Raw genomic sequence first — 27,092 nt, forward strand, 5'->3', positions numbered from 1 at the left:
TCCGGTCTTTGGTGATAGTATCATAGGCTGAGGAGCTACCTAAAATGATCAAATTCAGGACTCCACAGATCAATGCAGTGCCTTTGTATAAATTAGAAAAAGGAGGGGCGCCTGGATGGCTACATCGGTTAAGCGTCTGACTCCTGTTTTCGGCTCAGGTCATGACCTTGTGGTTCCTGAGATCAAGCCCCCATCGGGGTCTGTGCTGACAGCGTGGAGCCTGCTTGGGAGTGTCTCTCTCCCTTTCTCTCTGCCTCACCCCTGCTCTCTCTCTCTCTCCCTCTCTCTCAAAATAAATAAATAAATGTTAGTGGGGAGGGGCAGAGAGAGAGTGAAACAGAATCCGAAGCAGGCTCCAGGCTCTGAGCTGTCAGCACAGAGCGTGATGTGGGGCCCAAACCCATGAACCATGAGATCATGACCTGAGACAGACGCTTAACCGACTGAGCCACCCAGGGGCCCCAACCAACAATCATTTTTAAAAAATAGAAAAAGGAATTGATTCCCTGAGGAGATGCAGCCACACACCAACGTGGGTGGGTTGGTGAGGACAGTGCCGGGTGCCTGCAGCCTGCATTTGTCCCTGTGGCCAAACACCCCGGTGCCACGAGTAGCCTGCACAACTGTGCACGGCAGCCTCACCCACAGCCTGGCAAGACTAAACTGCAGTGAATTTATACATCCAGAAAGGTTGGGCAGTCTTAATCATGATTTAGTCATTTTCACTGGCTTCTTAAAAACTGGTTCTTAATTATCATAAAAAGATTCAACAGTTTAGAAACAGCGTTGAGAAGGATAGAAAGGATTTGCATGCCGTTCCAAAGATAGAAGGATTCCAATTCCGCGGCGGAGATATCAATCTTGGAATAAACGAAGGGGAAATATGAAATGAGCAAGCCAGTGTTTACAAACACAAGAGAGGAACATGATAAGATGACATCCTCTAAAATGCAGTGGAAGCAAGCAATCTCAACTGTAATTAGCACGAGCCACTAAGTAGGATGAATCGTATTGAGAAATGAGTTCTTGATCTTGAAAGGTAAAATGAGCACCAAGGATGGAAACCAAGCTGCAGATCTCCCAGAGATGACATTCGAGAAATAACCAAAGCCACCAAGTGAACAAAAAGAGACACGTTGTCTCTCATCTACCTGCTCTTGTCTCCAAAAAATTAGGCAAAGGAAGCCAATGAGGCATCAAGCAGCATCCAGGAGACAGGAATGGGAAGGAAGAAAGCATTTCTTTATTAACTAAGCATTGAGGTACGTGTAGAATTAGGTTTAGAACAAATGCTCTCTTCAAATTCTCCAGGGTCTGATTAAGGTCCAAGAAACTGTATCATGCAGCTTACATATAATGGCCAAATCTGTAGAGAGTCATTTTTACATAATGAGTTTATGACTTGGCTTTTAATTTGATGTTTAATCAAATAAAGAACACATCCCAACAGTTGAGTATTATTGCTTTATTCTTTTGAAGTCAATGGGAATAGATTGGCTAAAGTCTCCAAATTTCAAACTTACTTCTCGGCTCCCAATCTTTGGATGGCTCTGCGGCTTTGGACACTAATCTCTCTCCTGAGGTTCATTTTCCCAAATGTTCACTCCCTGAACCACAGGGACTTCACACACCTACCTATAGGTACTTGACTCACCTGCCCCACACATTTTTCAAATTCCTCAGACAGGACTAACCATCTTCCCACCAATGCTGCCCATCTGTGTTTCCCATCTCAGCTAATGATTCCACCATCTATCCAATCACCCAGGGCAGAGATCCCATTTTTATTATTATTTATTTCAAGAGAGAGAGAGAGAGAGAGTGGGGAAGGGGCAGAGAAAGAGAGAGAATCCCAAGTAGGCTGTGCCACCAGTGGAGAGCCCAACATGGGGCTCGATCTCACAAACTGTGAGATCATGACCTGAGATGAAACCAAGAGTTGGACGCTTAACTGACTGAGCCACCCAGGTGCCCCCCACCCAAGGCAGAAATTCTTTATTGTTTTAACTACGCTCTTCTTCTTACCACAGTCATATCTCACCATCCTGAAATTCTGTCCACTTCACGTATAAAAGCTCCCAAATGTGTCCCCCATTTTATGAGTCACATATATGACTTTTTTGTAGCTGAGATCGAGGTCCCCTATATGTCCAATTTCAGGCTTACTGGGAAGGGCCCAACCTTAAAAAAAGTCCTCCCTGCCAGTGGATCCCTGAAATTCCTCTAATAGACAAAATTTTTATTACCATGTTAGAAATTATCTTAAATGCAAAAGGCTCTGTAAAGGTCACAACCGACACTGAAAGCACACCAAGGAGTCACTGCTGTCACACAGCCTTCCAGTGGGAAAGGCTAGTGGCACAGACAGTGAGGGTGGGACAAACAAGGTATGCTTCAGAATCAACTGAAATATACTTTTGCACTGGAGGTGAATAAAAAAATTCATGAAGACGTGAGCCAAGGTAGACAGGAAATCGTTTTCTAAAAAGACTCACACAGACTCCTTCCCTTTTTTCTATGATAAACAGAAAGAAGCAGTTCCCCAGAATTTCAGTAAGATCCAGTGAATGGAAAGCTCTAAATTTATGTGAGATCTATGAAATCACTGCATTAGGAAATAATGCCTCAGCACTTCCAAGTTCACAAATAGACCTTCCTATTAGAGTTTTTGCAGTCAGCTTTCAAAACTGGCCACCAATGCCATAATAGTCCATGAATATCCAATTGTCTCTGCAAGAAGTATATTTTGGCTGGGACTTTTTCCCATCTTCCTGGGGTCAGGTCATATTAACTTGGTGAGAACTGCTTTACGTGAATTGCTTTATGTGACTTCCACAGTGGAATGACTCCCTGTGTAATCAAAGTCATTTCTCGCCCCCTGAGTTTCCAATGGAACCGGTAAGAGGAATGAAGGAGGTCAGAAATATCAATGGAGTAACTGGTGGTGAAATTTAAAGCTCTGGTTAGGTGGAGAATTGACCCATGGACCTTAGGAAAGAAAGAACTGGGCTCCTGGCATCCAGCTGTGAAGACCTGAGGAGACCAACCTCAGAGAAAGCTGATTTACTGCTCAGCAGGACATTGTATCTATAAACTTAGTAACTGTCTACTGGCCTATGACAAGGGGATCAGGACCTCCAGCCACAAAACCAGAAAAGGGTTAATGTAGTCTGGTGAGGGCAATGCTGAGGTTTTGTGGGTACAAAAGGTCATGGGCAATCCAGCTAAGGTTTTGTAACCAGGTTTATCATTATCTATTTGAAAGCCATGCATGAATGTACTTTCTCCTGAAAACAGGGGACTTGTGACTTTTCCAATTGCAAAACCATTTATGATCACTTAACTAGCCAGGCATTAAACCAGCCTCTACAGAAATAAGACAGTTAATTTATGTGTCAACTTTACTGGGCCATGGGGTACCCAGATATTTGGAAAAACACTATGTTGGGTATCTCCGTAAGGGAATTTGGGGATGAGTTTATTTGAATTGATAAGACAGAATAAAACAGATTGCCCTCCTTAGTGTGGGTGGGTCTCATCCAGTCAGTTGAAGGCCTGAATAGAACTGAAGACTGACCTTCACCCGAATAAGAAGGAATTCTTCCTTCTTGACTGCCTTGAGGTGAAACATCGTTTTTTTCCTGCCTTCAGGCTCAAACTGAAACAACAACTTCATGGATCTCAAGCCTGCCAGCTTTTGGACTGGAACTACACCATCAACTCTCCTGGATCTCAGCTTGCCAACTGCAGATCTAGAAACTTATCAGGCTCTATAAATGCATGAGCCAATTTTCCTTATAATGAATATATTATTACATCTATAATTCACATTACAAAATCAAAATAAAATTGTACAAACACATACACACATATATCCGATTGGTTGTTTCTCTAGAGAACTGTGACTAACATAAGAAAGTAGTCTATCAAAAAATTAAAAATAGAACTACCCTACAACCCAGCATTTGCACTACGAGGTATTTATCCAAGGGATACAGGTGTGCTGTTTCAAAGGGGCACATGTACCCCCATGTTTATAGCAGCACGATCAACAATAGCCAAAGTATGGAAAGAGCCCAAATGTCCATCCAGGGATGAATGGATAAAGGAGATGTGGTATATACATACAATGGAGTATTACTCGGCAATCAAAAACAATGAAATCTTGCCATTTGCAACTACATGGATGGAACTGGAGGGTATTATGCTAAGTGAAATTAGTCACTCAGAGAAAGACAAATATCTTATGACTTCACTCATACGAGGAACTTAAGATACAAAACAGATGAACATAAGGGGAGGGAAGCAAAAATAATATAAAAATAGGGAGGAGGATAATACATAAGAGACTCTTAAATATGGAGAACAGTTACTGGAGGGGTTGTGGGAGGGGAGATGGGCTAAATGGGTAAGGGGCATTAGGGAATCTACCCCTGAAATCATTGTTGCACTATATGCTAACTAACTTGGATGTAAATTTAAAAAATAAATTTTAAATAAATAAATAGATAAGTAAATAGAAAGAAGTCTAAACTGAAATTAAGTTGCTTTGGCATCTACTAAGCTAGAATGCCAAATATAATGAACCAGAAAGAATGCCACATTTCAGTGGAAGGAAGAAGCTAAGAGATCACCTGTCCCGGCCTCTCTACCTCACTTCATGTGTTCTCAGGTCAGGCCTAGGTAGCCTGTTGCTTAGGGCTGTGTCCCCTTCTCCACCATGCACATCTGAGAAGTGAGAAATTTCATTTTGGAAAACAAAAAGTGAGAAGGAAAAAAGACAAAATCATATGGGCTTCATCAGAAGCAAGAAACTACTAGAAAATGAGACCCCCGGGGCGCCTGGGTGGCTTGGTCGGTTAAGCATCCGACTTCAGCTCAGGTCATGATCTCACGGTCTGTGAGTTCAAGCCCCGCGTCGGGCTCTGTGCTGACAGCTCAGAGCCTGGAGCCTGTTTCAGAGTCTGTGTCTCCCTCTCTCTCTGCTCCTCCCCTGTTCATGCTCTGTCTCTCTCTGTCTCAAAAATAAATAAACGTTAAAAAAAAAAATTAAAAAAAAAAAAAAAAAAGAAAAGAAAATGAGACCCCCCAGGCCATTTCTCCCTCCTTCACACACACAACTAAGACAATGGCAATGCTCTTCAGACCCTGACAAAGAGCTGTGGTGTCTTATTGTTCCCAAATCACTGGCTGTAATAAGTACTTTAACAGAAAATTTAATTCCGGGAATTCTTAACAGTTCTAAAGCAAAACATGAAATAAGAACTTAATGTTTAATCTGTGCTCTTAATGTTTAATCTTGATAGAAACGGTGACAGGGTCTAAGATGGCTTCTGTGTAGACATAACGGATTGGAACAGGAAGTAATTAATAAGTAGTAGTGTTACGGGGCGCCTGGGTGGCGCAGTCGGTTAAGCGTCTGACTTCAGCCAGGTCACGATCTCGCGGTCCGTGAGTTCGAGCCCCGCGTCGGGCTCTGGGCTGATGGCTCAGAGCCTGGAGCCTGTTTCCGATTCTGTGTCTCCCTCTCTCTCTGCCCCTCCCCCGTTCATGCTCTGTCTCTCTCTGTCCCAAAAATAAAAAAAAATTAAAAAAAAATGATTTCAATTATGCCAATAGAGTGTGTGATAATCGTTACAATCCAGTTTTAGAATATTTTCATCACCCCCCAAAATCCCTTTGAACTCACTGGCAGTCAAAGCCATTCCCAACCCCAGGCAACCACAGGCCTGCTTTCTGCATTCTGGACGTTTCATATAGATGGAATCATAGTACAGGCAGATCTATAGTATAGTTGGGGTTTTTTTCTTAGATTTTTCTTTTTTGTTAAGCTGCAACATCCATGGTTTAGCACAAAAACATTTCATCAAATGAACAATAATAAACTGAAAATTAAAGAAACAAACACTCAAAATACTTTCCACCGGAAACACATGATGATGGTAGAGGGTTTTGTTTACTATCTTACCGCAATTTTCTTACATGTTACTAGCCCACCTACCCTATGTTTCCCATAAGCACGCAGATGTGAATGGAAGTTTTTATGATGAAATAAATGAGAAGTTTGTTTACTGCAGAGAGTCATTTCACAAGGCAGCCAAACTGGGTTCAGAGAACAAAATTATTCAAGAAATTCTTAACTTCAGAATCAGTGAACCTTAAGCTGTTTCTCTGTGACACCGCCAGCCTCCAAGAGAAACTGACAAATGCTTTTTCTTTCTCACCTTGAAGCAGAATAACTTCTCCGTATTCGGGATGTTCAATCACAGTATCATCAACAGGCAAAGGGTCTGAGGCTTGAGCCTGATGCCCCTGAGGCCACCAACCTCTACACTTCTTCCACTTTGGGGGAGTCACACTTTGGTCCAACTGCTGTGAAAGCCTCCCACCTGATAAAGAAAATTTCAACTCTTCATGCTGTGGGCTCTGCTCCTGGGCTCTCAGGGAAGTTATATTTTTTTTGTTAATTTACTTATATTCAAGTTAGTTAACATATAGTGTAATAATGGTTTCAGGAGTACAATTCAGTGATTCCTCACTTGCATATAACCCGTGCTTATCCCGACAAGTGCCCTCCTTAATGCCCATCACCCATTTAGCCCATCCCCCACCCACCTCCCCTCCAGCAGCCCTCAGTTTGTTCTCTGTAGTTAAGAGTCTCTTATGGTTTGCCTTCCTGTTTTTAACTCTCACCAAAGTGAGAATGATTTAACCAAACTTCAAAACAGGGGCACTATTTCTGCTGCGATCACACACTATGTGTCTGCTTCATTAGTAAATAACCTAAAAGAAACATTTCTAGAGATAAGAATAAGAATCCCCCTGAGTTCCCATGCCTCTGATGCCCGCAACCTTGTACATACTAAAACATAAGATAAAGTTTGTAATTTTCTGAAATGTCTTATGTCATGGTGAATTGTAACCCTTGATGTAAACAACATATATAACCCTGCATCAAACATTCTCATTCTTTCTCCAGAGCACTCTCCTCTTTGTGAGGACTATTTATCCAGAGCAGCTGTCCTCACTTGCGCTCACATAAAACTCTTTTCCTTTTTTTAAAAAACTATTTTTTGTGTATTTTTGAGGGGGGAGAGAGAGACTCCCAAGCAGGCTCCGCACTGTCAGTACAGAGCCCAATGTGGGACTCGATCTCACAACTGTGAGATCATGAGCTGGCTCAGTCAGATGCTTAACCAACTGAGCCACCCAGGCACCCCACTTCTCCTTCTTCTTCTTCTTCTTCTTCTTCTTCTTCTTCTTCTTCTTCTTCTTCTTCTTCTTCTTCTTCTTCTAGAAACTAAAAGTTTTGTTCATTTTGCTTTAACACACACCACCTGGCCTCTCTCCCCTCCCCTCCAGGACACCTGGGGTAGATCATGTATTTACTGACATTGGGCTTTCTCAAAAGACAAGAAGAAAGGCTGTTTATCCAAGAATCCTGCAAATGTCCTGGAGGTAGGAACCAGGAACCACAAAGGGATGAGCTGCCTTCTACAAACAGAGCGGGGGCAGGGGTGGGGGGTGGGGGGAACACAGAAAGCATGAAACAAATGAATATCTCACTAAATATCCTGCCCCAGTGCTTTGCGCTCACCTACCACAAGACCACATCAGTGAACAGCTAAAAGCGTGTCATAATTTTAGTCTTATCTACACTTAGATTCTATCTACTCAGGGAAGGGTGAGAGGAAGGAAGCACCACCCCGGACTCGGGCTCAGAAACGGAGAGGGCTCTAACACCAGCAACACCAGCAACATAACAGCAGCTGGCATTGTGCACCAGGGTTAGTTTCACACGTTTTAGCCTTTAATCCTCACAACGGCCTTAGGCAGTCGTCGCTGTAGATCCAAAGTCCTTATTCAAAGCCTCTGGAGCAAGCCCCGGTTTCAGAATTCAGAGATCTTTGGATTTCAGAAAGATGATACAGTAATGTATTACAAAGTGTGTAATTTCTGCAACATAACTCCCCAAGAAGGTCTGAAGCAGGGCGCCTGGGTGGCTCAGTCGGTTAAGTGTACAACTCTTGATTTCAACTCAGGTGATGACCTCACAGTTTGTGAGTTCTAGCCCAGCATCTGGCTCTGCACTGGCAGCGTGGAGCTTGCTTGGGATTTTCCCTCTTCCTCTCTCTGCCCCTCCTCCCGTTGTGTTCTCTCTCTCTCTCTCTCTCTCTCTCTCTCTCTCTCTCTCAAAATTAAATAAACATGAAGAAGGAGGAGGAGAAGGAGGAGGGGGAGGAGGAGGAGGAAGAGAAGGTGGTGTGAATGCGGATCTCCTGCAAACTGAAAAGCTTTTGCTCCTCAGAACTTTCTGGATTTTACAGATAAAGAGAATGTGGCACAGCAAGATGAAGTAACTTGTCCAAGGTCACACAGCTAAGAAGTAGTAGGGGTGCTCAATGCTTCAAAGGCCCCTTTCTTCATTGCTGAGAAAACCACCTCGACCACTTTCTCTACCAGAAACTCAACTCTAACCTTCCTACTCCCCAGCCGAGTGCAGCCTGTGTACGACCTTCCTCCCGCACCTCCCCGCCCCCAAATTCTCGAATACTCCTTTTATCTCACCTTAATATGGTTTAAAATAGTAGAAAGAAACCCAAAGGGAGTGTGACTCACCCCAGGCACCCCTAACAGACGCAGGAGGGACACTCGGGAATTGCGTGTGGGGCGGGTACTGACACGCTACCCCTCTGCCCAGTTCTGGAGGTTAACTCAAGGGTGATTGATGTCAAAGATCCGGCAGGCGGAGCCTGACGAGCTGGCGGTCTAGAAAGTGAAACAGAATTCTTCCGAGATGCCAGGAGAGGGCGCGTCTGCCTTTTCCCGTTAGGATTAGGATTCCCCGCCCCCATTTCCTTCCAACCAGTAGGCAGTTTGGACTCACAACCACATGCTGCCGTATTCCTGCTGGGCAGCGTCAGCCTTTTCATTGCTACTTGCTCTTCCCCCGTAGGCAGTCTTTTTTTTTTTTTTTTTTTTTTGTCTTGGTTAGGGGGTAGGGTTAGGGTTAGTGCCTGATATTTTGCAGAGAATAAAACCTCCGACTTCTTCTGGGGTCAAGAGTTACAGATTAGGGTATATGTCCGGTATTTTAAGTCCTTTCTGATCTTTGGCACAAACCTGCTCTCAGACCCTCCCCTTTCCCTTCCTCCCCCTCTCGCATTTCTGTTTTCTTGTCTTGCATAGGGGTCCCGTTGCGGGGTCACCGGCTGCACCGCCTTGACCTCGCTATCAGCTGCCTTCGGGGTCTTGCGTCTGCGTCCTTGCTCAACCCTTCTTTCGGTGCTTAGGTTGCAAATTATTGTGGTCCTTCCTCCTTCCTCGTCTTGTTTCCTCCCTTTTAATTCGATCTAATCCGGAGGTATCTTCCCTCCTCCGGTACAGTAAATCAATACTTCTACTTCCCCAAACAGTCCAGGTCATCCAGTAATCCCACCTGCCTTGGCACACCTGATTCATCCAGGCGTCAACAGTTGGCCTCTTCCCTGGGAACAAAGGGCCCAAGAAGCACCCTGCAGGCTTTGTGTCTTTAATTAAAGGTCTATTTTAAGGGCAAAGCCGGATGGAAAGTCAAGCATGCTCAGTTAACTATATCTAGATGTAAGGCTTTTAAACAGAGATCGAGGCTTCCATCCAAGGATGCCTGGGATCGTCCTCCTTTTTCGGTCGAGCCCCTGCGACTCCAGCGCAGAAGACTGCCCCCACACACTTCCTTTAATTTGTTTAAACGAGCGCCGCGGGTCACGGCAGTCCACTGACGAGGGTAACCCTCATTTCCCGGGGCGGGGGCCTCGACCTACGCGAGCTGCTGGGCTCTGACTCTGCCCACGGGGGACGCGCGCTGGGGAGAGGAGGGGCGTGGCCTGTGGGGGGGGGGGGCGCGGCGGCGGGGATTCGGGGGCGGGGCCCGGGAAATTCCCGGCGGAGGCGCGGAGGCCGGCGCGGCGGTCAGCTGAGCGGCGCTGGGCGGTGTCGCGAGGCAGCAAGTCGGCCTGAGGCTCCCCGAGCGCCCGCCGCCGCCCCCGGCCGGTGCCCCGGTCGGCGTCTGCATCCGGGTCCGGAGCCCTCCCCCTGCGGGCACGATGCCGAGGAAGGAGTGACCCCGAGAGAGTCCGGAGCGCCGGCGCTGGGTGAGTGGGGGCAGGGGGCGGGCGGGGGCTCGGCGAGGCGGCGACCCCCTTTCCGCCCTGGAAGCTGTTTCCGCGGCCCCCTGCCATGCGACCCCGAGCCTGTGGGGGTGTGGGTGGCGAGGGGTGGGGCGTCCCCTCTCCTGGGAGGGTTTCCAGGCCTGGGCGGAACCTGACCTGGTGGGAAAGGGCTGCGGGGCGGCCATCGCAAAGCGCCCTCCCCCTTTTTTTACCGGCCCGGCTGGCCGCAGGTGACTTCCTCTGTAGGTCACGGAGATGGTTTAAGGATGACATCCTCCCGCAGGTTGGGAATGATCAGCCAGCCAGCTCCTCAATATATGGGAAGCGGTTAAAGGTACACCTTTGAGAAACAAAAACTAACCTAGCTTTATGAGATAGCCCAGGAACACTAAGGAACAAGTGACCTGTCTCTAAGGCAGTGGGACTCCTGAACAGCCGTTGTGTCCAGGAGAGCATGTGTGTATGTTATGCGTCTGTGTGTATAAACACACATAGCTATGAATACTAGTTGAGGCTGAGAACCCCAAAGAATAGTTCTTACTGTCGGAAAAGCATAAGCTGGAGGAAGAGTAAAACACCGCAAAGAGAAAACGAAACCCAGATTCTGGTCTGGCGTCCTTTCCCGGGAAAACTGTTGTATGGAAATGTATGCCACAGAACTTGTTGAAGGATGAAATGGAAAACAGCCGTAGACCAGTAAGGTGGTGCGAGGACCTGAAAAGCCTCAGATCTGGTTAAGCAAGGCAGCACGATTAACAGGAGAACCACCCCCCCCCCTCCCGCCCCCTGCTCTTTGGGGAGGGAGAGAAGAGCTAGGGAATCCTGGCTACTTCCCAGGAGATGCCTGGTTTGTACTGAGGAGGAGAGATCTTGGAGCAGAGGCTAAGGCTAGGAACTGCCCTGAGATGAACAAGGTAAGTGAACTTTAAATACGGCCTGGAGAGACAGGACAGTGACTGGAATCTTCCGGGTGAATGTTTTCTGTTTTTCTCCTGGGCCAGTTTTAGTGGTTCTTTGTATATTATGTGCAACATTATAAAAATAGCCCTTTTTCTTTCTTTCTTTCTTTTTTTTTTTTTTTTTTTGGTAACCTGTCTCAGGTTGTACATTGTGCTATGGAATCCAATTAATCCTTCCAAAAAAAACAAAAACTTTATTCTTGAAGGGAAGGGAATCAAAAATAATATAAAAACAGTGAGGGGGATAAACCAGAAGAGACTCTTAAATACAGAGAACAAACTGAGGGTTGCTGGAGGGGTTTTGGGTGGGGGGTGGGTTAGATGGGTCATGGGCATCCATAGGGCACTGGTTGGGAGGAGCACTGGGTGTTATATGTAGGGGATGAATCACTGGATTCTCCTCCTGAAATCATTATTGCACTATATGCTGACTCACTTGGTTGTAAATTAAATAATAATAAATAAATAAATACTAAAAAAAAGAAAAAAAAAGGAAACTTACTTTAAGTACCAAAAAAAAGCAACAACAAAAAAAAACACCCAACTTAACTCTTGAAAAGAACTGGCTTTTGTATTACTTTCCTACAGAACCCTCTCCCTTAAGTAGGGAAAATGGGTATTTTTTTCTCCAAGCCCAGCTTTTTCTGTATTTTATAGAGACTTGAACTATTTGAGATGTTGTTTGGCATCTGTGGGATTAGTGAATCCAAATGAAAATGAAGAAACTGCAGTCTGTTTTTAAAAAGTGAAATGTATTTCACTCAGAGGAAAATATTATTTTAAAGGTTTTCATTTTGACGTGCATATGAGGGTTGAATAATAGAATGTATATTCCCAAATGATATCCAGATACCTTTGGGGATGATAGAAGAAACAGTACTAATTTTCTTTTTTTTTTTTTTTTTTAATTTTTTTTTTCCAATGTTTATTTATTTTTGGGACAGAGAGAGACAGAGCATGAACGGGGGAGGGGCAGAGAGAGAGGGAGACACAGAATCGGAAACAGGCTCCAGGCTCTGAGCCATCATCAGCCCAGAGCCCGACGCGGGGCTCGAACTCCCGGACCGCGAGATCGTGACCTGGCTGAAGTCGGACGCTTAACCGACTGCACCACCCAGGCGCCCAACAGTACTAATTTTCAAAACGAGTTTTAAAAGTCAAGTTCAAGAATCTGGAAATGAGTGCCACGGAACTGTAGAAAAAGTCGTAGTACTCACATGCTGGGTTTGTCACCTACATAGCAGAAAGTGTCTTGTAAGTGTTAGTCCTTAAAATACTTCGTTACACTGTATTTTCATTTCATTTCAACAAACATTTGCTGAGAGCCTGCTGTGTGCTGCTCCCAAGGAAGAATAACATGGAGACCTTCGCGGAAGTTTGATGGAAGATAGACTGGCGAGGGATGATTATAGGAGTTTGCAGGCCAAGGCCAGGGCCAAGTGCTGCTGAGTACTTAGAGGAAAGAAAAGTTTGTTTTTCACAGGACGTCTGTTTCAACTGGACATCGAACTGTCTGGTGGGTATTTGCCAGGGCAAAAGTGGGACCACACATTTTGTGCAGAGGGGAGAACAGAGATAAGGGCAGAGAAGCGGAAGAAGGCAGGGAACTGTGAGCTGTTCAATGTGCCTTGGGTGCGAGTGGCATGGGGACAGGAGGTGATACCGGTGGGTGAGTGAGGGCCAGACTCTGGAAGGCCGAGTTTTTCCCACTTGGGAGCTGGAACTCTGTGTTGTATGGGAAGGGTTTTAAGCAGGACGGTGGCTTCACGCGGGGTAAGAAACCGGGGAGGTGGCGGACCTGCGGTGGAAAGACAGAAGTCAGACCATGTAGGAGACTCTTCAGCAGGTTTTCTAGGTGCTGGGGACACAGTGGTGGACACAATAGACAAAAATCCCATACTCTGTGGAGCACATCATTGCTGTAATTGAGCCAAGCAAGAAGGGCTGGACCTAAGCTAGCAGGGACGGGGAGGAGGTAACAAGTGCCAGGACTTGGTGACCCATTAGACTCGGGATAAGAGGGAATGGAGAAACAAGAATGACTCCCACGGCCCTGCCTTACGTGATGAGGTTATTTCCATTTTCTGTATGTCAGCAAACTCCAAAATCAGAATACCATTTCTGGCAGAAAATGTGAAGCTTCTTTTTCCCCCTTGATAGGATACATACTTTGAATTCTTTTCCCAGGATGACGATGGTTTTAGTGGATGCAGTCGTGGGTTCTTAGTCCTTTGTGATCCCAAACCAGAATTTGCCGACAGCCACCTATTGTCTCTGGTCAAGAAATAGATTTTCACTGTTTTAAAATTAATTTATCCATGTAGGGGTTGAACCCATGAATGCTTTTTAAGCAACTTTGGAACATCAGACATACCGGGGTAAGGGCCTGGACTTATTCTGTATTATGCTCACTGGCCCAACGTCCAGTGGGTGGACAGTACAAGGCAGATTTGTGCCCGATACAAAATGAGTTTCTGATGATACGAACCATCCTGTAATAGAACAGGCAGTTGCCTGCTAAAGTCATTGCAGGTATTTTCTGTCATTGAAGTCTTTCAAGATTGCTCTGTATGACCGTCTTTCATGGAAATCAAACAAGACGTTCTTGCATTGAATGTCTGGACTGGATCATTTGTAAAGCCAACTCGTAAATGAAATTTAAGCTCGTGCCCATCATGCCCACAAAGTCAAGTCATTGCTATAATTACTTGACCTCTGGAATTAAAAATGATAATATATTTAAGAATTCAAATACCAGATCTTGGAATAAAATCTAGGAGATTTTGCCTTTGAACTTCCACCGTCCAGGTAATTCGCCTTCTTCCTCATGGGTGGAATCTTGACAGATCCCATGCTAAATTCATTTGCCCTTCTGTCGTTAAATACCACCTTTGCTTAGAAATGACACATTTCAGAAAATAGTTACAAACTGAGAGGAATGGAGGCAAACCATAGGAGACTCTTAAATACAGAAAACAAACTGAGAGTTGATGGGGGTGCCAGGGAGAGGGAAAAATGGGTGATGGGCATTGAAGAGGGCACTTGTTGGGATGAGCACTGGGTGTCGTATGTAAACGATGAATCACGGGAATCTACCCCCAGAGCCAAGAGCACACTGTATCCACTGTATGTTAGCCAACTTGACAATAAGTTATATTAAAAAAAAAAAAAAAAAGAAGAAAAGAAATGACCCCTGGATGGTTCAGTCGGTTAAGCATCTGACTCTTGATTTCAGCTCAGGTCATGATCTCAGGATCATGAGATTGAGCCCCGTGTGAGATTGAGCCTCTGCACTAGGCCTGGAGCCAATTAGGATTCTCTCTCTCTCTCTCTCTCTCTCTCTCTCTCTCTCTCTCTCTCTCTCCCTCCCCCTCCCCCTCCCTCTCCCCCCTCCCTCTCCCCATCTCTCTCCCTCTCCCTCTCTCCCTCAACTCCTCCCATCTCCACCCCCACTCACAGAAAGAAAGAAAGAAAGAAAGAAAGAAAGAAAGAAAGAAAGAAGAAAGGAAGGAAGGAAGGAAAAAGACACATGTTTCAGTGGTGTCTGGCTGGCCCAGTTGGTAGAAAATGCAACTCTTGACCTTGGGGTCACAAGTTCAAGGCCCATGTTGGACATAGAACTTATATTCAAAATGAAAAAGAAAAAAAGAAATGACACCTTTTAGATCCAGATTATTTGGATTTTTATGGGAAATTCGGTTAAAAAAAAACAAAGAAAATCTGTTACTAGATAGAAACTTGGAATAAATGGCTTAGTTCCAATTTCTATAACCTTTGAAGATGTGTGCAAGAAGTTATAATGCATCTCTGTGTTTGTTCAATTGAATGCAGCATCAGGTGGTGTTAAAGACTTAGAAAATTCAGCTTTCTCTAACAGGTATTCTAGCAATAGACATTTCACATAGGCAGTGTACTCCTAAACTCATAACAGTGCTCCCAAAATACTCTAAAATCATAGGGTAGTCTTTGAATCCCTGAAAAGCGATTAAATTGCTTTTAGTAAAAATTTGGTAACGAGTATGTACATGCTTATGTTTGGCATATATGCTAACTTATTTGCCATGACATTTGAATGACCAAGTCTTTCCTACAATGCTGGATAATGAAGAGCTTGCTGTGATTAGGACAGGCCTATGTATTAGTGAAAGAGGGTGGCATGGCCGCGAGGGTGCTGGGGTATTGGATGGTAGGGTTGGATTCCGATCTTCATAGAAACTCAAGAATACTTTTCCTGGTGTTTGACGGCTGAAAGCAACTGAAATGACCGTCATTTGCCAGACAGGTCAGTAAATCATCATAAGAGGTCACACATCTGTTTCAGGTACCCAGTGTTTTTTCTGCCTTCCTCCTTAGCATGAGCCTGCTTTTTCCCTTCATGTCCTTAGAAAATCTGGGCAACCTGAAAAAGTTAGAAGAGCCACAACCAGTTTTAACTTTATAAGAGCTGTGTTTAAAGCCTTGGGAGGGGTGTAAAGAAAGTCGAGGAGGAAAAATACCTGAATAATTTTCAAGGGAAAATCTTTCTCTTCTCCTCTCCCCTGCCTGCCCTTCCCCTCTTCACTCCTTTTCTGTCCCCTTTCCTCTCTCTTGGAAAAACCATGAAGGAGAAATGTGTATACAGTAAAATGAAACCAAGCACATCTCTAGAGAACTGCCTGGGGGCTTCTTAAAAAACATCCGTGAAATGTTTCCATTTACTTTTTTTTTTTCCTCAAGTGTTTATTTATTTTTGAGAGAGAGCATGCACACACACGAGGCGGGAGGGGCAGAGAGAGAGAGAGAGAGAGAGAGGGAGACGGGATCCTAAGTGGGCTCTTTGCTGGCAGCAGACAGCCCGATTGTGGGGCTCGAACTCACGAGCCGTGAGATCATGACCTGAGCTGAAGTCAAAAGCTGACTGAGCTGCCCAGGCGCCCCTCATTTACTTTTGCAAAGTATAATCACTGGAGAGCTGAGCAAATTGAACATTGGCAACTAGATGGTACACATTGTGAGGATTGTATCTTTAGGTCTCTTACCTAGAATTTTAGTATTCCTCGGCTATTTAGGGAAAATCCATGTTTATTAAGCGTTAGCTCTGACCTCATACTGTGCAACAATGAATGCTATGGAAAGCCAGAAACTGACATTCTCCAAATTGTTTTTGTCCAAATTATTGGGGAAAACAAAAGCAGTCTGTTCCAGTCACCGAAGGCCAAGGGCACACCTCTCTTGTAAATGTATTAGGCTACATGAACCATAGATACCTTCTAAAGGCTCACGGTTGAGCAGCCTGCTTCGTCAGTGTTTTTCACTTCATAAATCCCTATCCTCATTAAAGCGTTTCATGAGAAGGCCTCTCCTTAAGCCGGCTGCACAGGGGAGGAGTCAGGGCCTGCTGTCCTGCGTGCGGCTTCCTTCAGACCAAAAACAAGTCGCGAGGCTCTCGGGTTCAGGGGACCCCCAGAGAGTCCCAGGCCTTGCCTCCTGTTGGGATGGGGAAGAGGCACCTGTGTCTGGTTGCATTTTAACATGTGGTCACCGTGAGCATACGTAGATGTCCTGAACCAGTGATGTATCAGAGAGAGCACGCGTAGCCTTCTGCGCCTTCCATTGACCAGCTTGGTGACTCTGTAGTTGTCGTGAAAAGACTTATCATCATCTTCACGAAGCCCCAAAAAGAAAACATTTGCCTATAGCATGTAGCCAGTTGTTAGAAGAGATTCCTCTGTTTGCCCAGGTGGTAGGACATGTATAAATGGACTTGGGATACACTCGTCTGTCTTATTTATGACCACATTGACCCCTCTACAAAATAAAGTGGTGTGCTTAAAATATTCTCAGAACATGCCGTCAGTAAGCAGGATCTCTTCATCTTGTAAGTGTGCTTTGCAGGACTGTTGAACTCTGAAGCCTAAATATTCAGTAGCATCTTTATTGTATTCCAGGGCTGGGTTTTGGAATCATCACTAACGCCGGGTCACACCTCTTCTTACGTGACCTTGGACGAACTATAAAACCTCTGCAAACTCAGCTCTGTCTCCTGCAAAATAGCCATCTAGCTGAGTTTGAGTGAGGATTAGAAACTGACGTGTCTGGTGCAGTGATTCAGCATGTAGGAAGCATCTAGAATGCATTAGTTCTTCCTTTTCTCTTAGCCAAAAATATGAGCTGAAATACAGAGATTTAAAAAAAAAATTTTGTTAACGTTTACTTATTATTGAGAGACAGAGAGACCCAGGCGCCCCTAGAGATTTTTTAAACAGCTTTATTGACATATAATTCACTTTCTGTGCAGTTCACCCACAGCAGAGAGATTTGAACTTCAAAGATTTGCTTGGGAAAACCAATTTAATGATACTTTACCCATGTCTACAAATACATGTTTAAAGCCTTCATGAATCCCTCCGTCCTAATTATCACATTGTCATGCTTTTCTTTTCTTCCTCATGTCGCAGCTCCTCGCTGCCCCCACTCACGTGGACGCACATGTACATGCATACATACTGAAGCTAGCACAGACATGTTTTGTTTAAAAGGAAAAATCAGGGGCGCCTGGATGGCTCAGTCAGTTGAGTGTCCTACTTCGGCTCAGGTCATGATCTCACGGTTCGTGAGTTCAAGCCCCACGTTGGGCTCTGTGCTGACTGCTCGGAGCCTGGAGCCTGCTTCGGATTCTGTGTCTCCCTCTCTCTCTGCCTCTCCCCCACTTGTTCTCTCTCTCTCTCTCTCTCTCTCTCTCTCTCTCCCCCTCCCTCTCCCTCTCCCTCTCCCCCTTTCCCTCTCCCCCCTCGTCTCTCTCAAAAATAAACATTAAAAAAAAATTTTTTTTAAGGAAGAATCAAAAATGTCCAAAATCTAATTGGAGGGGAAGTAGGCACCTTTTGGAAAACTCACTAGCAATTGCCGGTGGATTTGCGGGGCTCATGGGGACCCCTCGCAGAGGGAAGACAGCTCTGTTTTCAGCCTGTGACTTTTCCGTAGGTCCTTCTGCCATGTCCCACCAACCACTTAGCTGCCTGACTGAAAAGGGGGACAGCCCCAGTGAGACCACAGGAAATGGACCCCCCAACCTGGCCCACCCAAATCTGGACACGTTCACACCAGAGGAACTGCTACAGCAGATGAAGGAGCTCCTGACCGAGAACCATCAGCTCAAAGGTGAGCGGCCGCCGGCCCCCCGTGTTCTCCATCCACCCTGGGCCTTCGTGAACCGCCTCTCTTTGCGAAAAGCCTTGATGGTGAGCTCCCTTCTCTCCATTGCACTACCTGGAGAGAGAGCCCAGAGTTTAGCTTTTGGTAAGGCTAACATTGCTGGCAATGTTTACCTCGGGATGCAGGTAAGAATAAAAAGCACTTACGTACCTCAGGGAAATGGCACAGTGACATTTAGCCCGTTTAGAAGGAAACAGGGAGAAACGCTACTATTATTCCAGAGCTAGTCCTAAACATGCCCTTGTTCACAGAGAGCATCCCAGTGTCTCAGGCCGTGGCTTCTGGCAGGGCCGGTGTTGGAGGCTGTGCCCTACCACGTGGGCTGTAGCAGAGGCACCCAAACCAGCTTTGTTTTCTGGAGTCTTTGGAGGACGAGAAACAACATTAGACCCCCTCGTCCTATCTGGAAACAAAAACCACTCACCTTGCTACATACAGTCTTTTTGCTGCTGAGCCTGGGGCCCAGGCCAAGTATGGCTTCTTTGGATTCCAAGCTACAGGGTGAGGGTAGTCCAGAGGGAGGTGGGATTCATCCAGTCAAGTCTGATGCGCGACACTCTCACTCTGAACCCCCTACAGAAGCCATGAAGCTGAATAATCAGGCTATGAAAGGGCGATTTGAAGAGCTTTCAGCCTGGACAGAGAAACAGAAGGAAGAACGCCTATTTTTTGAGATACAGAGCAAGGAAGCCAAAGAGCGTCTCGTGGCTTTGAGTCATGAAAATGAAAAATTGAAGGAAGAACTCAGAAAACTAAAAGGGAAAACAGAAAGGCCCCTTGAGGTGAGTGAGCAGACTGATCTGTTACGATTTTATTTTCTTTTAGTTACATTTAGAGTGGAATCTTACTCATCTAGACTTCTAGATCAAACTTTTTACGGTTTAGGCTAGACAAGTTCTGTTTTGTTTTTAATTTTTTAAAAATGTTTATTTATTTTTGACAGAGACAGACAGACAGAGCATGAGCGGGGGAGGGGCAGAGAGAGAGGGAGACACAGAATCCGAAGCAGGCTCCAGGCTCCAAGCTGTCAGCACAGAGCCTGACGTGGGGCTCGAAATCACAGCGAGATCATGACCTGAGTCAAAGTCGGACCCTCAACCGACTGAGCCACCCAGGCGTCCCATCTAGACAAGTGTTTTGTATCATCTTGAAAAAATTGGGGCACTTGGATGGCTCAGGCAGTTGGGCATCCAACTCTTGATTCAGCTCAGGTCATGATCCCAGGAATCATGGGGTTGAGCCCCACGTCAGGTTCCACGCTGACGGTGTGGAGCCTGCTTGGGACTCTCTCTCTTGAAATAAATGAACATTTGAAAAAAATAAATAAAAAGAAAGAAAATACTGTTCTTGCTGAGAAGGTTGGTTGCAACTTCAAGGGTCGTGTATGATTTCTGTTGGGGCAAGGAAGTTTGTACAGCTTTGACCATAGTGATTATAGTCAAAAGAAGGTTGTAGTTATAAATCAGTATTTTGTATTCATTGTAGACGGTGCAGATAACCTCTGCCTAGAACCACCCAAGGGTTAGCTTTTAGTTTCTGTCTTTGATATAAAATTGCATTAAAAAAAAATCTATGATTCGGGGGGTACCTGGGTGGCACAGTTGGTTAAGCGTCCGACTTTGGCTTACGTCATGATCTCATGGTTTGTGAGTTCAAGCCCTGCATCTGTGCTGACAGCTCGGAGCCTGGAGCCGCCTTCAGGTTCTGTGTCTCCCTCTCTCTCTCTGCCCCTCCCCTGCGCACGTTCGGCGTTCTCCCTCTCTCTCTCAAAAATAAATAAGCATTAAAAAAACAAAATCTATGACTGGGAAGTTTTGCTTACCGATCTTGTCCTTCCCCCAGTCTACCATAGAGATTCCTCAATTTACATTTTACATTTACTTTTGGAAAATGGTGCGACACATCATGTTGTGGCAGGAGGCTGTAGGGTTGCTACATTTTCATCGACCCAGAGAACCGGAGAAAAGTGCCCACAGCTGGGAGTGGATGTTAAAGATGCGAGTGGAAGAAAACAGGTTGTGTCAGAACACACTTGAAGCGTCTGCCCATATTCTAAGGCTCACTGGACATTGTTCATTAGGATGGACATCTGCTCGTCACTTTCTCCCCAACCTTGAACTTAGCAGCCCTCAGAAGGATGGAGCACTGGTTTGGCTCAGGGAGGATGGAATCGAGGCATCAGTGATTTCCTTGAGATACCTTGAGCTCCATTGACCTCTGATTTCTTGGGTAAAGAGTGCAAAGAAAGAAAGATAAAGGAAAGAAAGTAATGAGAAGAGGACAAGCTGGATAATCTAAAGAACGAAGAGCTGTTGAGAGAAATATTGTGGTTTAGGTCAGTGCTTTACTCCTCAATCCCTGCTCATGGGACAGCGTGGACATTCGTAAACTTATGTGTGTATGGGAAACGATTCATTGCTGATAAGACTCTTCACATCTGATGCTTGAACTTGTCTTACAGTTCGAAGAGCATTAAGTCACTACTTTGGGGGAAGTCTCTCAGTGTCGAAATATTTTCGAGGTAGAATGCTCTGAAGACATGATCACCTGGTGGGATATATGAATGTATTTTCTACTCTCGGGAAGAAAATATCTTACACTGTTTTCCTCCTTGGTCTCTGGGATGTGAGCTGACAGCTGGCATCAGCCTGCTGGGGACTATTGCACTGGAGCTCAGAAAGAAGCTTCCAGAAGCACTTTGCTTGAAATAGTCTGCCTATGGGTTTTCCTAAAACGTCCCACTATTGGAAGAAGTTGAGAACAGAGCTGGAGCTCTGGACAGCTTCTTGCAATGCAGAAGATCAGATAAAACAAGCTATAAGCAAGACTCAGAAGTGAGTCCTTGGGACACAGGACTTGGGTGCTTGGACAGAGATACTTACAGCTCTTTAAAACCCTTGGTCATCAGCTTTTCCCCCCAAAATACGCCTCCCAGGCCTGCCTATTGCTTCCCTGCCTCCTCTTTGCTGTTTTTTTTTTCATGGACCAGTTGAGGTGATTTGTAAAATTTAGGCTCTCATTTTCCTGACTTGAGCCTCTGACTTTTCTCACTCTTGCTGACCCATCCTCGCTGCTGGTTCTCCAGGGAGTCCCCTCTAGCCACCAGAGCCTCTCACGTGTTCTGTGCCACACAAGGAAAGGGGAGTAGGGAATTTCCTTTGGAGATCTGCCTTCTGATTGTCAGGGTGAGGCTGAGGTATTAATTATTCTGTCCAATTTCATGGAATCATAAATTATAGTCGTCTGTACAGAGAACTTTTTAACTTTTAATTGTACAGATTGTGAGGCAGAGGTCATTAGATGGATGTTTCTTCTAGGATTATGAAATGGCATGTTCACCTGGGCAGATTTCCAGGACAGCGTGATGGAGACGTGATACAAGCACACAAGATGTAGAGTCATTGTGTTGCGTGAAAGTCAATGGCAGGCACTCAACAGTAATAAAAGACGTTAACAAATGATGGAGTTGGGGTTGATCAGAGAGAATAAAATGTGCGCATTCTAGTCCAGGAAGGGAATGGAAAGGGTCTCATTAGTAAAATGAAGAGATTTAACATGTTATTTTGCAAGGTTTTACGGCCAAATAAGTAGATTCCGAATTGCCCAAGGATAGTGAAGAGATCCTCACCGTTGCAAAAAAGGAAATTAACCTGACAGTCTGAGATTCCAGAATCGTGGCTTTATATCCCTTGTCCTCAGACACTTGGTTAAAACTCTGTTTCCTACCCTTTATGCCAAGATTGTTTTAAAAATCCATTTAGAAGATGTCCTCAGACGGCTCCAACAGGAAAATGCGAAGATTCCTAATAGGGCGTGGCCTCACCCTCACCTGCTTACCTCCTGGTTCCAGGCCAAGAGTGCCTCTCCTTTGATTGTTTCTGTCCCTGCACATTTATGTTTCTTTGGGACGGGTCGTGACCGAGACAGGATGCACAGGCTGGTAACCATTCCTTGCATTCCTGACTCCTCAGGTTCACCATGAGTTCTTTTCTCTCGGGCCTGTGGTGGTTTCGTGGCAAGGGAAGGCCCCTGGGGAAGGAACAGCACGATCTCACTGGTGTGAGGGGCACTCTCTTGTTGCATATTAATCCGTTTCCTTCCACTTTCTACTATTTCTTGGACCAGCTGGTTTATCATCCGTACGTATTCTTTCTGGTGCTTTCTTGGTTCCACTCAGAGCCCCTGGGTCGGTTTACAGTTCCTTAGGAAATCTATTAGAGACATGGGGTGTGTGTGTATGTGTGTGTGTGAGAGAGAGAGAGAACTTTCTGATGTGTTGTAAATCTCTGATGATCTCAGGTATGTATTTCTGGTGGTCCCATGTGTATAGAAGCAATGAAAGTTTCCTGAGGAGGAAACCAGAGAGGTCTACAAGGTCACAGCTGGAAGAGACCAACGAAACCATTTGGTGCCACCATCTTCCTTTCTAACCCAAGAAAAAGAAAACCAAAAGAGGCCAAAAGAGGCCAAGACATTAAGTGAATGCACTCATGGCCGCACACACAGCGATTAGCAGGGTGTGGACTGAAATCTGTTTTCCTTACTCCCAAGTGCAAGCATTGCATCTAAACAGGGTCTCTCTCTTATGCCACGTGCAATAATTACAACAAGAGAAAGCAGCACATACTTGATATTAGTGAAAGGTGAATATTTATTACTGATGTGTATATAGGCCAGAAGTTAATTTTTTTTACCTTTGGTAGCAGCCTCTGAATTTTCAGTTTTTATTTCTCACCAGGCTTACTTTTAGCAACCTGAAAACACCAATGTAGTGTATTATAGCAGCCGGCCTGCATGCCCCGGAGAATTTTGGAACTTTCGTTGTCTTTGGCCATTTATGTGTCAAGTAATGAAACGTCTTGATGCTTTGGCTTCTAACTATACATGACAAGTATGGGGGCATGGGGGGTTCTGCATTTGTAGGAAGAAAAAAAGATAAGAGGTTGATGCCCTTATTTCCTGAGATTTTTGGACTACAACTTACAAGTTTACCATTGTCGAAGTCTGACTGGTTATCTTCATATCAGATTATTCCAGTGTGCTGAGGAAGTCTTTCCTTTTTGTCATGAGGTTATTTTAATTTTCTATTTGAATGTAATAAAATCATGTAAATTTTTCTTTTTTAAAATTTACGTAAAAATACATCTCCAAGAAAAGGCTAGAATTTTCTACCATAAAGCATAATTGTCTTGCCATGGGGTGTGGGGACACTTGAGTTTGACGACCAGGTGTTCGTTTGATTCACTGACTCACTTGGCTTCTCGTCATTTCCAGGACCCCACTGGGGACCCCAAAGTCCCCAAGGCAGAAGCAGACCAGGAAATGGAACAGCTGAAGACCCAGGTGGCCCGTCTTCAAGCTGAAAAGGCAGATCTGCTGGGCATCGTGTCTGAACTACAGCTCAAGCTGAACTCAGGCGGCCCCTCAGAAGACTCCTTTGTTGAAATCAGGATGGCTGTAAGTGTCCTGGTTTTGGTTTTGTTTTAAGCAAATTACAAAAAACCTCACGTAGACACCTAGATGGTGGGGGAATTTCAGCGTCGCCATCGCCAAGATAAATTGGCTCCTGTTTATAAGCATAACATGATGCTCGTGAGATTTATCGTAGCTGCAATGGAAGAATGTTGATTACCTTTTATGACAAAAGAGGTAGTTTTTTTTTTCTTTCCATGTGTCCTGACAAATCAGACATTTTGTGACAGATCTAAAAAAACAAAACAACTTTTTCAAGCCAGGTCCTTAGGGGTGGTCAGCATTGGCCTTGGGTGAGTAGAATCATGATCCGATGCAGGAAACTGATGTCTTTAAAATAATAGAACCGGGGGTGCCTGGGTGGCGCAGTCAGTTAAGCGTCCGACTTCAGCCAGGTCACGATCTCACGGTCCGTGAGTTCAAGCCCCACATCAGGCTCTGGGCTGATGGCTCAGAGCCTGGAGCCTGTTTCCGATTCTGTGTCTCCCTCTCTCTCTGCCCCTCCCCCGTTCATGCTCTGTCTCTCTCTGTCCCAGAAATAAATAAAAACGTTGAAAAAAAAAAAAGATTTAAAATAATAGAACCTTCCTTTTCCAACGAGTCTTCCAAGGAACTGTGGTTTGTTAAAAACAAGAAGTGGAGAAAAGAGCAGAGCCACTGGGGTTATGGGTGAGGGTCGACCTTGGCTTCGCCCCCACTTCTAATAGCAGCCGCCCGGGTGCCTCCAAGAGCGGAGTTTAAAGCCCACAGTGTCTGACACATTTCTGTGGAACCGAAAATGCAGTGAGCTCAGTAACACAGTGAAGTGGCAGGTGCCAGCCTGTTCCGGAGCACATGAGTGGCATCTGTTGTGGCCACATCTGGGTATGCACGGGGTCTGGCCGAAGAGCAGCGCAGGTAGATGAACCACGGAAGGGCCTCCCCTTCATCGCTGCTAAAAAAGATGGATTAATGAGGGAGAAGAACACCTAAGGACGAGGTCCTCTGTGATACACACTGGCATTTGAGCTTTGCCAAACCGTACATCTGATAAAGAGATCGTGTCTCTGAGAGAGAAAAATGTGCCTTGGAAATAAGTAGTGGGGAACTCGTAAAGGGCTAAACTTCTGGGCGTGTCGGAATTACTAGTGCAATGCACGACTGTCTCTGATTTCCAACTCATTTGCTGCCCTAAAGAGTAATAGGATGGGGAGATGACTCTCAATAACCTTGCCAAACATGCTCCCAAATAAATCTTTGGGTGCACTGATGGCAGCTGAAATCAGGAGAATTCAAATACCAAATGGAGGGGTGTCTGGGTGGCTCAAGTTGGTTAAGCATCCGGCTTCGGCTCAGGTCATGATCTCACAGTTCGTGGGTTCAAGCCCCGCGTTGGGCTCCGTGCTGACACCTTGGAGCCTGGAGCCTGCTTCGGACCATGTGACTCCCTTTCTCTCTCTGCCCCTCCCTGCTCACGCTTTGTGTCTGTCTGTCTGTCTGGTCTGTCTCTCTCTAGGAAATAAATAAACATTAAAAAAATAATAAATAAAATACCAAGTGGAAAGCACGCTCTGCCAGAGTAGAGTGCCCTTTCTGCAGATGACCAAAGATTATGAAACAAATTTGATCAAACAGCTTTCACCTTCTGCAAATAACTGGCAAAATTCAGGAAGTCCCAAGAGCATATCAGAAGTTTCCAAATGAGGCTTCTTCCTTTAGGGCACGTGGTTAGCATAATATGCTCCTTCACTGATCGGATAGTGACAGTTATTTTTAGCGTAAATGTGCTTTTCTTGCCTTGTTTCTGTGAACCAGAAAACGCTGCCTAAGATTTAGGAAGAATGTACACAATCAGAATTAACTATCTTTGTGCATTTTCGGAAGATTTTTCCTGCAAGTTCATTGGAATATACGTGTCTTTCAAATCATTTAACGGGCCTTAGACTTCTTCTTCCCTTAAACGGCCCACGGTGTGTATGAATTTCTAATAGGAGCCAACCTTGTGCTTTGTGTGAGCCTTGTCCACAGAAAGCAGCCTCTTTTTCAACGTGGCTCCAGCAAGTTCCGACATCGTGCATTTTAAAGGCCTGTATGGGGAAGGTGTATGGAGTTGTCACTAGCTCCGTGTGACCTTTATTTGGGAAAGAAGGGAACTGCCAAGGAGAAGGAGGAGATAAGCTTTCATGTGTTTGGGGTCAGGTTGACTGCTCGGGATGAGAGACCAACCTTCACGCCGTGGCCCTAGATATTTATAATCCTGACAGGGTGTGCAGGGTGAGGGAAGGGTAAAGTTCCGTTCCATGTCAGTGACCTAATTTAACCATCTCACATTCAAATGTTGGTAGATTCCTTGGGTGGCGTGCCATCAAAATTCTTGATCTATTGCCTTTTTCTCTTCTGGGAAAGCATTTTTCTCACAGACATATCACGTCAAATCCCTTTCATTTCTGCCTTGACAGGAAGGAGAAGCAGATGTGGCACTGAAAGAAATCAAGACAAGTCCTGGGCCCACAAGAACTGATTCCGTTGACACGTAGGTGAAGAAGGGCTAAGGCTGTCGGAGACACCCTTGCTGGGAGGTCAAACATGATGGGCTGCAAAAGTCAATTCTTAACTAATTTATACCAGGACCTTTGAAGGATGTTCGGTTTGAATGATACTTAATATGTTGCAGCCCAAACTGGCTGATAATCAAAACAACGTTGGGTGCCTTTGTAAGCTAACTCCCCCTCGCCTCTCTGTTTAGATGTGTTTCAACTCCCATCAGATGAGAAGTGAAAACAAACTCGCTCTTAATCAAGACTTCTGTTTCCCAATTTATCAGTATAGTTTGACCTGGACCAGGCTGTCCAGCTTGATAAAGGGGGTTGTTAGCATTTTCTCTTCCCTGATCAGTCCCAAATATAAGCCAGGGTGACTGATAGGGAGTAACCTTCTCTAGGGATGACTGTTAGTGCCCTGAGTTGCTGTCCTACCCACTTTCCGGAGGTCTTACATGTGGAGTCTCAAATTGACCTGTTGCAAGTAGATAACCAGGAAGCAGACATCTTAAATGGTGGCGGCGGGGGTGGGGTGGGGAGCTCGGAGGAAGAGATGGGAGAGGACTTAGACAATCGGGGCTCTTGCGCCTTGCACTCACACGGAGGGGGCTGTTGGCTCATCCTCTGTGAGCGGATTACTGCCGTGTTAGTCTATTTGAAAGAGACAGTTACCTGAAAATTTCTCTAGGAATCTCTTCTCTCATAGGCTTTTAATACCTTTTGTTTCTAGAACTTAATGAGTGTATTTATAAAACGTCAAAATGGGTGGTGGTTTTTTTTTTCCCCAATTATGTTAC

The 27,092-nt window shown here is 45.2% G+C and overlaps 2 protein-coding genes across 9 annotated transcripts in view; one reads left to right on the top strand and one right to left on the bottom strand.

Annotated features, from left to right (window-relative positions):
- The window catches only part of CCDC3 (coiled-coil domain containing 3), a 192,960-nt gene extending 184,185 nt beyond the window's left edge, over positions 1–8,775 (bottom strand). The window contains exons 1-2 of the mRNA XM_045060873.1: positions 8,620–8,775; positions 6,225–6,389 (exon numbers count right to left, since the gene is read on the bottom strand). The gene's annotated coding sequence lies outside the window, so the exon portion shown is untranslated. The remainder of the gene's footprint in view (positions 1–6,224; positions 6,390–8,619) is intronic.
- A 1,159-nt stretch (positions 8,776–9,934) lies between these two features.
- The window catches only part of OPTN (optineurin), a 40,469-nt gene continuing 23,311 nt past the window's right edge, over positions 9,935–27,092 (top strand). For 3 of the 8 annotated variants that reach the window (XM_045060876.1, XM_045060877.1, XM_045060878.1), the window contains exons 1-5: positions 9,935–10,133; positions 18,074–18,250; positions 18,884–19,086; positions 23,579–23,761; positions 26,215–26,288. In XM_045060876.1, the coding sequence (XP_044916811.1) occupies positions 18,085–18,250; positions 18,884–19,086; positions 23,579–23,761; positions 26,215–26,288 (626 nt within the window). In that variant the 5' untranslated portion in view covers positions 9,935–10,133; positions 18,074–18,084. Of the gene's footprint in view, positions 10,134–10,361; positions 10,486–10,524; positions 11,066–12,170; positions 12,627–18,073; positions 18,251–18,883; positions 19,087–23,578; positions 23,762–26,214; positions 26,289–27,092 lie in introns of those variants that run through there. The other 5 variants (XM_023256344.2, XM_045060875.1, XM_019833942.3 and 2 more) reach the window with 4 other exon arrangements.

The sequence above is a fragment of the Felis catus genome, chromosome B4, assembly GCF_018350175.1.
Source record: "Felis catus isolate Fca126 chromosome B4, F.catus_Fca126_mat1.0, whole genome shotgun sequence".
In the NCBI taxonomy this organism is placed as follows: Eukaryota; Metazoa; Chordata; class Mammalia; order Carnivora; family Felidae; genus Felis; species Felis catus.